The 12,760-nt window shown below is 46.1% G+C and overlaps 1 protein-coding gene across 1 annotated transcript in view; it reads right to left on the reverse strand.

Moving 5' to 3' along the window:
* Positions 1-12,760, reverse strand: part of Dscam (DS cell adhesion molecule) — a 342,911-nt gene that overhangs the window by 177,990 nt on the left and 152,161 nt on the right. The window contains exon 4 of the mRNA XM_090331431.1: positions 2,219-2,365. Within this exon, the coding sequence (XP_090187557.1) occupies positions 2,219-2,365 (147 nt within the window). The remainder of the gene's footprint in view (positions 1-2,218; positions 2,366-12,760) is intronic.

Below are 12,760 nucleotides of genomic sequence, written 5' to 3' on the forward strand. Positions count from 1 at the left end.
AAAACCCTGAAATAACCCATTGGCACCCTAACTCTATGTGCACATTTTGAATAAACGTTAATCTAATTTAAAGTGAAATTCATGTTTCCTCTCTTTGAACACTAAGTCAATTTGTACTCAGTTGTACACCAACAAACCTTTTCCCTCAACTGCTTCATTAAAATTTCTGTGACTAGCTGGGCACTGGTGGCTCACACCTGTAATCCTAGCTACTCAGGAGGCTGAGATCTGAGGATCACGGTTCAAAGCCAGCCTGGGCAGTAAAGTCCAGACTCTTATCTCCAATTAATCACCAGAAAACCAGAAGTGGTTCTGTGGCTCAAGTGGCAGAGTGGTAACCTTGAGCTGAAGAGCTCGGTGATAGCATTCAGGCCCAGAATTCAAGCCCCATGACCACCACCAACAACAGAAAAAAATCTGTGACCAAAACCATGAGTTATTTCCTACACTTGCCAATAATAAGTAATGGTGTGACCCGTCTCCTCACAGCCCTAGTGTGTCCTTCCTCACCGGCTTCTCTCTCTGCTGCAGCTTGTATCTGGCCGTTCTGAATAGAATATTCTGCTTGTCCTCATCTGGGCTCCTCAGGGGACTGTTTTTCATATTGACCACATGCTTATGATGGCTGCTCTGTGACTATAACTTGAGAGAACCACCTGAATTTAGCACCTCATGAGGGAAATCTGAAAATGGCACTTATCCATTCAGAGTGGAAACAATCGAACTCCCTTGAAATACAGAACTTGGCACATGATGTTCTGTCCTACATTTGCCCATGAACGAGCTGTAGCCTTGTTCTGTAACTCCAAGTTGATGTCATAGCAATATTTACCCTCTACATTTTCTCCCTTCTTGTCTCAGCACATGTTCGTCTGCAGTGCAAGGGGGACTTTTATTAACAGATTCCATAACTACCAGGGTGTTCTCCCAATAAAATATAACACATGAAGCACATGAGGAAGTGGACTGCAAGGTGATTGGCAGAAGAAAATGAGAAGAAATGATGTTAAAAAGGTCAGAAGAAAAATTGTGGAGTCATTTGAAATTTGATAGGGAAGGGGGGAAAACCAAGACGGGTGGGGGGTGTGGGGGGGGGAGGGAAATGGGTACCAAGACATGTGAAAGGGTATCAATGTATGTGAATTAATGCACCTTCTATCTGACAAATATCATGTAACCCTTTTACTAATTAAAATAAAATAAAATAAAATAAAAAAAGAAAAATCGTGGAGTCATGGTTGAGATTTACACAGAGCGGTGAGAGGCAGATGGCATCAGCTGTTCTGAGACTGTGGCTGGGGAGGAGAGGACTCCAGGCAGACACCGGGGGATTTCGCAGGTAACAGTGCTTTCAATTACCCCAGTGGTTAAACTTTTCCATTTCTTCATCCCCTCGAAGCTTCAATACAAATTCAACAAGACCTCAAGAATTGGCAGCAAAAAAATGGAATGGTCCATTCCATCAGGCTGCTATAAGAGAATACAGAACTTGCCACACACAGTGACTTTACGTTCCTAAGCTATAAAGGTTGCTGAGTATTTTACACCTAGATTTCTAATGCTGAGCCAGGTAGTTATTGTACACCCTGAAACCAACCAGCCCATGAAGCATTCATCTACCACTCTGTACCTGGGCTGCTAATTGTTTTCACAGATGAACCAAAAAAAACCCAACCCAATTATGAAAATTACAAGATGTTGATACTTTCTCAACTGAAACAACTCTGTAAACTTAACAAGTGATCTATTTACCAAAATGGAATTCAAATTTCCTACAATGGAGGATAATCTTAGAAGGATGTAGCATTTACTCTCAGATGAAGGTGATTTCTCTAAAAGCATTGGCCATCTCACAGGATCAAAAGTGAACGCCATACAATCTACTTTTTCTCCCAGACCTCTTCATGGTAGGGGAACAAGATGTATGGGTTGTGACTGTGGCTGATAAAAAATACACAGATACTTTGGGCAAGGGGTAAGTTTCTGAAAGGATAAGTTTCTTTAGATCAAAAGAATGGAGAGTTTTGCCAAACTTTCAGTTAAATATCTGCATTTAGATTACATGGCGTAAGTGTTGATTTAGCAGATTAACAATTCCTACAATACTTTCTTTGGGCGGGGGACAGGAGGGAGAATAAATCCAGGAAGATTTCATTTTATTCCCCAATTCTGCAGTACTGGTTTTGCCTTCCATGCCCACCACATTGTGAGTTCTTACCTGATACAAAGAGTCTCGCACTGTTACTCTGCCTCGTCTCTCCAGTGTACCTGTGCCGTGTGATACAGCGGTAGTTATACAATCCATCTTCATTCTGTACATCTTTAATATACAAGGCTCCCGTGGATGGGATGAGAAATCTAGATCCTGAAAGAGATGACAGGATGGCTTGGTTAAATCAGAACAAAATGCATCACAGCCCTGTTGACAAAGTTCTTGAAGATTTTCCCCTTAGAGGAACTTCCTGCAAAGGTTAAAATTTATTTATTCGACTTGCTGGAAGTGGAGATATCCTTTCACATTTTTTTTAGAACAACAGATCTGCAGGAGTAGAGAGCATCCTTGATCTGGGCACCCAGGTCCCCAAAGCTGTAAAATAAACAGTCCATTTCTATCAATGGAGTCACTAGGTCCCTAGCAGTTTTGTTATGGCGGCTCAAAATGACCAAGTCATTGCATTCAAAAATCTTTCCTTTACTGGAGAGGGATGGTCACAGAAATGCAGCCCTTCAGCTACTACCCAGAAAACACACCATTCTTTGCATTTACCTCCACTAACTGCCTGGCATGTGAAAGATGGCAGCTTCCTTCCCTCGAGCTCCCTGCCCTCCTGCACAATGCTGTGATCACCCAAAAGTCACAGAGACACATCATGAAAATCCAGGTGTCCCAAGGAAAGCCTAACCCAGGGAGGGGAAGAAACACCTAGACCATGATCATGGTCATTTAGAGGATGGGGAGCCTACAAAGGACAGAAGGGACAATGGCAGAAGCCAATGCACACCGGCACTTCCACGATGCGTGAGCTGCTCAGCTCCTCCCCCTCTTCCCGGCCAGGATGGACTGACTGCTACCCTTGAGACAGCAAGCCCTCCTGCTCATCACGGCAGGTGCCTGGTCACAGCAACGAAGTATCTAATCAGGGGCATAATGTCTTCAGAAAGATGTTTAAAGCATACTTGATTTTTCACTTAGAAATATGTCCTGAGGTGGATTTTCTGTTTCCATCTGAACTGTGCTAATAGGAACTAAAAGAGCAGATGGTTTTCCAAATGAGATGCCAAATGGTATCACAACGTACCAAAACCATTTCAGCTGTGTCTAACACTCCTCATGACCGCTATGCTGTGTGACAGAACTGGGTGCCTTCCAAGACAGCTTTTGTAATAGAGTGAGGAGTGAGAGGTGCCCGAGATGAACCCCAAGTCACTGAGTGCTGGAGGGGTGATGCGCCGGTAAATGCACAGATAGCTGACATTTCCTGGTTGGAAAGTTAAGTTCACATTCACATAAAAAGAAAGAGGGAGAGGAAAACCACAGACAATGACTATAACACTGCTGGTCTTGTTTAGTTTAGGGGTGGATTGGAAGGAATCAGACTCCAGGCCTGGTTTGCATGTCCTCCTGCATTCCAGGGTACACTCCACACATGGAGTCACACATGGAGACTCCAGGCCTGGTTTGCATGTCCTCCTGCGTTCCAGGGTACACTCCACACATGGGGCCACACATGGAGACTCCAGGCCTGGTTTGCATGTCCTCCTGCATTCCAGGGTACACTCCACACATGGAGTCACACATGGAGACTCCAGGCCTGGTTTGCATGTCCTCCTGCGTTCCAGGGTACACTCCACACATGGAGCCACACATGGAGACTCCAGGCCTGGTTTGCATGTCCTCCTGCGTTCCAGGGTACACTCCACACATCGAGCCACACATGGAGACTCCAGGCCTGGTTTGCATGTCCTCCTGCGTTCCAGGGTACACTCCACACATGGAGTCACACATGGAGACTCCAGGCCTGGTTTGCATGTCCTCCTGCATTCCAGGGTACACTCCACACATGGAGCCACACATGGAGACTCCAGGCCTGGTTTGCATGTCCTCCTGCGTTCCAGGGTACACTCCACACATGGAGCCACACATGGAGACTCCAGGCCTGGTTTGCATGTCCTCCTGCGTTCCAGGGTACACTCCACACATGGAGTCACACATGGAGACTCCAGGCCTGGTTTGCATGTCCTCCTGCGTTCCAGGGTACACTCCACACATGGAGTCACACATGGAGACTCCAGGCCTGGTTTGCATGTCCTCCTGCATTCCAGGGTACACTCCACACATGGAGCCACACATGGAGACTCCAGGCCTGGTTTGCATGTCCTCCTGCGTTCCAGGGTACACTCCACACATGGAGCCACACATGGAGACTCCAGGCCTGGTTTGCATGTCCTCCTGCATTCCAGGGTACACTCCACACATGGAGTCACACATGGAGACTCCAGGCCTGGTTTGCATGTCCTCCTGCGTTCCAGGGTACACTCCACACATGGAGCCACAGATACAATTGGAACAATCAATGTCCTGGTGAAGATGGGTTTGTTTTGCCAGTCGTGGGACTTGAACTCAGGGCTTGGGCACTCTCCTTGGGCTTTCTCAAGGCTGGAGTTCTATCACTTGAGCCACAGCACCACTTCCAGCTTTTTCTATGTATATGGTACTGAGGAATCAAACCCAGGTCTTCATGAATGCTAGGAAGTACTCTACCACTAGGTCAAACTCTCGGGCCTTAGCTGAGTTTTAAGGAATACTACTGCCGATTTCTTTGACTCAGAGAAGTAGCAGTGGGCCACAGGTATCTTATAGATGCCAAACCGGCTTGCAGATATAGTCTGAATTTCCCTGCCCTCTTCTCCCCGAGCCAGAACTCAGATGCTGAAGGGCTGAGCCTCGGAGTCTCAAAACGGGTCCTTGTTGGAAATAAGATCATTGTAGACAGGACAAAATTGTATGAGGTCACACTGGTACTGATGGTCCTAATTCACTGTAACTATGCTTCCCAATCACAGCCCATAGGTGCTGTGTGCTCAGTATGGACTGTGAGTGAAGCAAGCCTTTCCTGTGTCCCAATCTCCCCAAAAGCTCACAGAGAAGATCCTGCTATTCCCATTTTTTCTGATGAGGAAAATCAAGGGCAGAGGGTAAGTGATTCCTTGCTCTTACAACCACAAATATCTGAGCCAGGAGAAAGCCCTGCCAGGCAGACTCCATTCTCCCACCCTCAGTGTGCATGCCCTGGCCCTGGGCCATGGCAGACATGAGGCAGCAGGGTTGCAGCCAGTGCAAAACCACAGCGTGAGGACAATGCCCCAAATAGAGCAGCAACTGAACTCAGCAGCGGCAGAATGTGGCTGAAGGAAAATGGAGGGTGGGTCTGAGAGACCCAGGAGCAGTGAAAACGTTGATGCTTAAGGAAGTCAAGGGAGGAGAGATTTTGCTCTAGGACATGAGTTTAGCTGGGTGTGGGTGGCTCATGCCTGCAGTCCTTGCTACTTGAGGGGCAGGGAATAGGAGAACTGCTGTTAGAGATGAACCCTGGTAAAATGTTAGTGAGAGCCCATCTCAACAGAGAAAGCTGGGCATGGAGCTGTCATGCCAGCTTCATGTGTTGCAGTGGTGTTTGAAAAGATGGGAATTGTAGACAAAGGCTCTTTTGGCACATAGATCTCCAGTACGAATGTCACCTCCCTTCCCTATCCCTGCTACCCCCAAAGATTTGTCTTGGGCATTCTATGGCTGAGTCATGGGCTTGGTACCTACTGACTGCTTTTGCAGAGGGAATTCCATGGCTCTGCAAATGTATGACAATAAGAAATAAAACCCAGTTGCACATATGCATAAATTCACAGATATAAATAAACAGAGAAGTGGGGCCTACCACTGGAAGGCTGGCAGTGGTACCTCAGAATTCATGGGTGGATTAGGGAAGAAGCAACTGGGTTTTATTTCTCCTCTCCAAATACCTCCTTCTCACAGCCACCTCCTGGAAGCTCCTCTCGTTGGCATCCTGTGGATCTGTGTGTGGTAGTGTGGCCTCCATCATGACGGTAACCAGGCAGGAATAAAGCAGTGAGGCCTCTGCTGTCCTCTGAATTAGCACACTGCTTAACTCAGTGGTGGCTTAATATTGAAGATAATAATTTTATTCAGTATTTCTCAAAAATAGGATCAGGGAAAGAAAGCAATACATTGAGAGGCAGAGCTTCACCCAATCAATGCACCTAATCCTTGTGGGGCCCTCTTCTGTTCAGACTGGTTCATCAACATGTCCAGGGAAGCCTGGAACCCTAGTTTGAACTTCTTGGAAGAAGTCACTGGGCCAGAATGAAAGTCATTCCCTCTAATGTCGAGGCATGTGGAGAGTCAGCTAGCACCCTGGCTGGCTTGATAGTAAGGAGTCATTTGGGTATATATTTGTTGCAATTCTCTGAAAGCAATTTCATCAAGGCATTTTCCTCATGTAAATAAAATTCTCTCAGTGATTTTCTCCTGCAGTGAAATGAGGCCCAATTACACATTGCTAATTTCAGCCACACAGTGCGCTCCAACTGTATACCTAATTACCCTGTTTAGTTTGTTAATGATCAGATCTCTGCCTGTGCAGATACTGCAGTCTGCCATTAATCTCTGCACTAGTTAGATGGTTGGAGAAATTAATGGACAGGAAAATAAATTCGAAGGAATAGCCTAACAGCTGATGTGTGGCTGTGTGACAAGGCAATTGCCGAGCATGTGTGAGGCCCATGTTTTATCCCCAGTACTACAACAAAAATCAGAAAGAAGTGGACAGGAAGACAATAGGGACCCAGCCTAGCTCTCTCCCACAAAAAGAGAGAATCAGGGAATCCTACGGGTCAACTATCTTCTGAAACCCACAACTACAAATTCAAGAAGCAACAGAGAAGTACATAAACCAAAAAAGAAATCCAACATTCTCAAAGAATCTAAAACTCGAGGACCACTCCCCCACCCCTTGCCGCCCACTCCAAGCCACCAAAGCCACGGTGGAGGGCGCTGGGACAGGAATCCCGGACCTCCAGCTATGCCAGCAAGCAGTGGGATCCAGATGCATGGTCCCACACAGACCGGGCGCAGGCAGCACAGACAGAAGCAGAGACCAGAGGGGAGGCGAATGACCCTCCAACACCACGGGGCAGCTCACAGCCAAACCCCATCGAGTAAGTAGTCCAGCGGGTTCCCCAAAGCTATCAGGAAAGCAGAGCTCTTGGTGAGCTACAGAACATAACCCAGACCCCTCCACCATGCCCAAGAAAGACTGGCAAATGCAGGGAGACAAGGAATTCACAATCCTGTCCCCTCCTCCAACAGCCCCCTCCCCCAGGACATTGACTGGAGACTAACAGGTGGGCAGGCGCTAAGACCCAGCACCCCTCCAAAGGGGGCGGAGGTGTCCCTGCTCCTACCTGCCCAACAGCCCCCTCTCCCAGGCCACTGAAACTGGAGACTGAGGGGCGATGAGACCCTGCCTTCCAACAGCGGGTGTCTGGAAGGCAGCATCTAACTGACCCAAATCTCCTGCTGGGAGTCTCCAGGGAGACAGCACCAAGGGGCCCCCCATAGAGTCAGAGACAGACTCTCTGCCAAAGCTGCTGAAACACAGTAGGGAACTAAAGGGAAGACCAGCAGGGGCCAAGGTCCTACTCTGAGAGCCCAAAAGGCGTGGCTCCACCCTCAGAGGCCACATCTGTGGCTGGGCCCTGCCCTTGGGGACAGGGCGAAATCCAGTCCGGCTGGTTTAGCTGAGAGCTCCTGGAAGCTCCCAAACCGCAGGCCCTGGGCTGGGTCCCACCCCTGGGAACAGGGCAGGAAAACTAGCCATCTGCCGGACTAGCTGAGACCAAAGTACGCAACTCCATCCTATGGCCCACTGTGGGACCACTGGTTGGGCTAAGAGATAGCCGTGCAGCAGCACACAGCCTTTGGGAACAGGCCAAACACCTGTAAATGCTGCAAATTCTGACCTAGTCAGTGGCAGAACTAATCTGGTTGAGAACCACAAGTCTACACAGATTCCCAGAACCACCAGCCCAAACCAAGTAAAGACTGCCACCTACCGACCACAGAGTGAACCTACAACAACAGTCCTTGATGCCTTGGAAAGCACAATGATAAGTTACAACATATAAAAATAAGCAAAGTTCCACAAAACCCAAAAGGAAACAAGAGTGAAGGGACAAGAGAGATATCACCATCCCAAAAAATGACACCTGAAGAGACACGAAACATGACTCTACTCAAGGAGATGATTATGGACGTGACTAAAGAGACGAAAGCAGAATTCCAAAAACAATTCCAGGAGGGAATTATCAAGGAGCTCCTCGAATTCAAAAGAGAAATGGAAGAAAAGATTAATACCCTCTCAGAAGACATGATCAGCTCAGTGTCCACAGTTCAAACAAAAATGGAAGCATTAAGCAATAGATTCACTGAGATGGAGAATAGGACATCAGGAACAAAGGATAAAATGCAAGAGCTGGAACAGAGCTTCATCAATCTGGAGAAATCAGTTAGAACTGACCAAAGAGAACTCGAGGACCTGTCAGACGCAGCTAAGAAATCTAATCTTTGTATAATAGGGATTGATGAAGGGGCAGGGTTTCTCAAAGGAATGCAACCCTTATTCACCAAAATCATAGCAGGGAACTCCCCTAACCTCAAAAGGGAAAATACTCACATTATTGAAAGCTTCAGAACTCCAAGCAGTCAAGATCCTAGAAGGAACTCATTTAGACACATCATAGTAAAGACACTAGATCCGAATACCAAGGAGCTGATCTAAAATGCTGCAAAAACAAAGAAAGACCTGTACTACAATGGGCAAAAATAGAATAACTGCAGACCTCTCCACGCAAACCCTAATCACCTATAAACACACTAAACACAAAATCACTAAACACAAAAGGGGAAAAAAGAGAGAGAAAGAAACTCAGAAGTAAAAATAATGACAAAGGACACTGACCACTTCTCTATAATTTCCCTAAACGTGAACGGGCTGAACAATCCAATCAAAAGACACAGAACAGCAGACTGGATTAAGAAACATGACCCATCCATATGTTGCCTCCAAGAGACCCACCTCACTGCCAAAGACAGAAAAAAACTCCAGGTGAAAGGATGGAAAAGAATTTTCCACTCCAATGCACCGTACAAAAAAGCAGGAATAGCAAAGTTAATCTCTGACAAAATTAACTTCTCAGTAAAATCAGTACATAAAGATAAAGACAGCTACTACATAGTAGTAAAGGGTACAATCCATATGCACAATATTTCAGTTATAGACATTTGCTCCCTCAACATGGGAGCACCCAAATTCATCAAGCAAACTCCCTTAGAATTATAGAAGAAGATAAACTCAAACACAGTCATAGTGGGAGACTTCAATATGCCATTCTCACCAAACGATAGGTCAACTCAACAAAAGTTAAGCAAAGACACCATCGACTTATACGACACCATAGCCCAGTTGGGCTTAACAGATATACAATGAGTCTTCTATCCAACGGCGAAACTTTATACCTTTTTCTCAGCAGCATATAGAACACACTCCAAAATAGATCATATAACAGTTCATACAGAAAACTTAAGCAGATACAAGAGGATTGATATAATCCAGTACATTCTATCTGATCACAGTAAAATCAGACTAGTTCTGACCAACAGAGTAAAAGTCAAACCAGGCAGGCATCTCGTGTTTGAGAAGCCTGGCTTGAGTGTTCCAGGGTACAGGGAGTCGTCATGTCCTAACTTCATTTCACCCTCATGGGAATTGAGGCTGACTCAGTGAGTCCTTCGCATGGATCTGCTCATGATGTATTCTCTACAAGTACTGGATTCAAGTCTATGCTTTTCCTCTGGAACAGTCAGTCCAATCTACCACAACTTCCTGCTGTCAGATACAGTTGGAGGGCAGGACATGAGGTTTGCATTTCCAGCTCAGAGACACCCAGACATCCGGTCTGCCTTCCCACTCCTCTCCAGTGTGTCCCCTCTCTCCTGGTCTCCCATAGCAAGGGTTTACAAATCACACATCCAGTGCTCATTTTATATCAGTCATTATTAGCAAATCTCACAGTGAATACAGTGCAGAACATCCATGCTGGGCCACTCAGACCCTCTCCAAAACAGCCTTGTAAGTTGTTCTTTCCTTCGATGGAATGCAACATGTGTTTAATAAAAGGATATTCCTGCATAAAAGATAAATAAAAAATCCCCAGTGTTTAAAGATAATTTGCTCTCTTCTTAAGTGAGAATATGAAAGGGTTTTCTCCCATGTACATTTTACTCATTTGGATATCTTCTGATAAATTATGCTTCTCTCATGCTGGGAGAATTTCAACTTGTCATTCGAGCAGGGATCTGATGAAGTCATTATAAATGTCTAGTACTGAAGACATCTTCTACTTCTCAATATGTAATTTTAATTAGAGAATATCCTTTTAAGCATCCAATATTTTAGAGAGAAAAATAGCAAAAGGAAGGACATAGAAAAAGATAACATTATCAAAAAAACCAGACATGACTTGTGGGCAATGCTTTCTTTTAGAATATTCTGAAGACATTCCCAATTATCCTCAAGGACTTTAATAGATTTTTAGAAAATCAGGGCCAAATTTCCACCGTAGGTGTTTTAGCATGAATACTGTATTTTTTAACCTTCTTTGTTCTCAGTATCTTGAAAATGGAACCCACGACTCAGACACAGCTGAGAATTGCTCCACTCCTGAGCTACATGCCCACCCCTTACCAATCAAGTTGACAGTCAATTTGACAAAGATCTTGCCAACTGAGTTACAGCTAAGGTCTATGACAATTCTGGCACCAGCGGGCTCAGATTGATGAATAGAATGACTCTAGACCCTTGCTCTGTGCAGACATGGCTTGTTATAATAACTGGGTGGATAAGCACTTCCAGAAAGCCTTCCTTGTGGATCCTGGCCAGCTTCTGGTGTACATTATCTGCTAAGACAGCATCATATGCTCATGTAAAAGACAACCAGAGAGCAGAGATCTGGGGTCTATGAGGGAGTGAGAGAGCAGGGGGAGATGAAGGGAACCAGCGAGGACGGATGTGATGGAGAAGGAGGACAGGTTCACAAAGTCATGGTGAAGATACCAGGGGCTCCCTGCTTATCACCAGCTACACCACCTGACCATCTGAAAGTCTCTCAGAAAGGGAGGTGGACAGTTATGCGGGGGGGGGAGGGGGCATAATGGAGGCATCCTGGCATGTCTTCTTAATTCTTTGACTACTGGCATGCTTTCATGGGCACTGGTGTGCATTCTGCTCAACAGCCCTATCTCAATATTCAGCTACAAGCTCAAGTTGAGTTCAACTTTTTTTGCATTGCTCAGGCAGCATCCGCCAGGGGAGCCATCCATCAGCTGTTAGGTGACACTGATTTGAGATGGAAGAACAACAGCCACCCGAGAGACAGCGATCTTCCCTTCAAACTGTCAGGACGGAAGGAGGCTTGCATCATTCCTGGGGGGAAGGTGGAGTGCCTGCCGTGAGCTCATCGATGGTTCCTTTTGTATTGTGCTTGCCTGCCTTCACCTACCGTGTGGCATTCATTTTAACGTCCCAGGGCTGCTGTAGAAAACACTGGGTGTTTTACACAGCAGATTCTTCTTTTCTCACAACTTTGGAGGCTAATAGTTATGAATCAAGTTATTAGTTGGGCATCTGGTGGCTCCAGGCATTCCATGGGTGACTAACGTGACTTTTTACCTAAGTAGTTGGCTTTCTTTCTCTTAATCTTGTGAGGATGGGTGTTTTTGAAATTTATTTTTATTGTCAAAGTGATGGACAGAGGGGTTACAGTTACATATGTAAGGTGATGAGGGCATCTCTTGTCTGACATTGTTATCCCTCATGTTTCTCCCACTCCCCCCATCCCCTGGCGGAGATGTAAAGTTCATTTCCAATATATCGTGTGAGTTCCAATGTGGCTTGGCTTCACCCTTTGTCCTTTGTCTCACCATTCTGTTGTTGCCCTTCCCTTCCTCAATTCAGATAAACGAGTGTGTGTGTGTGTGTGTGTGTGTGTGTGTGTGTATCTGAGTTCAAGGCCCAGGACTGGCAAAAAAAATTTTTTTAAAAAGGAGGTGGGGAAGCAGACTCTATGTAGAGCTCTTTACAAAGATAATGTGTCAGTTTCTCCGGGCAGTATCACTCTTATGGGAAAATGGTGTCAAGGAATACATTTCCTCATGGAGGCAGGGGAAGAGTGCAGGCAGTTAGATGTCTCCTCACACACTGGAGGGAGCTCTAGCTACTCCAGCTGCCACCTCCATAGAAAGAGTGGCTCAGCCCCTGGAGCATCTTTACCATGCCACCGCCAGCCCAGGCCACCACCAGGGGCATGGATTTGAGAGGAAATCAATACTTACTGAAAAATCCAGAAATGATTTTAAAATTTTTGAGAGAGGCTAAATTTTGCATGCTTTACCCTCCTTCTCACAGAGGTAAGGATCCCATGTCTCTCTTCAACCTGCAAGAAGACCACAGGCCCCTGGGAAGACCCTGAGCTCACTCCCTTAACTTTGCTGGTGGGGGGGAAACACTCTCATTTTGTTAGGTTCCTATCGTGATTGACCCCTCACACCACTCCCCTGCAGGGTGGCTGTGACACAATGTCACTTTGCCCGTCCTACCAGCATTATGGCCAGCCTCATCCACAGAGT

This window comes from Megascapheus bottae, chromosome 1, assembly GCF_031878675.1.
Source record: "Megascapheus bottae isolate mThoBot1 chromosome 1, mThoBot2.hap1, whole genome shotgun sequence".
In the NCBI taxonomy this organism is placed as follows: Eukaryota; Metazoa; Chordata; class Mammalia; order Rodentia; family Geomyidae; genus Megascapheus; species Megascapheus bottae.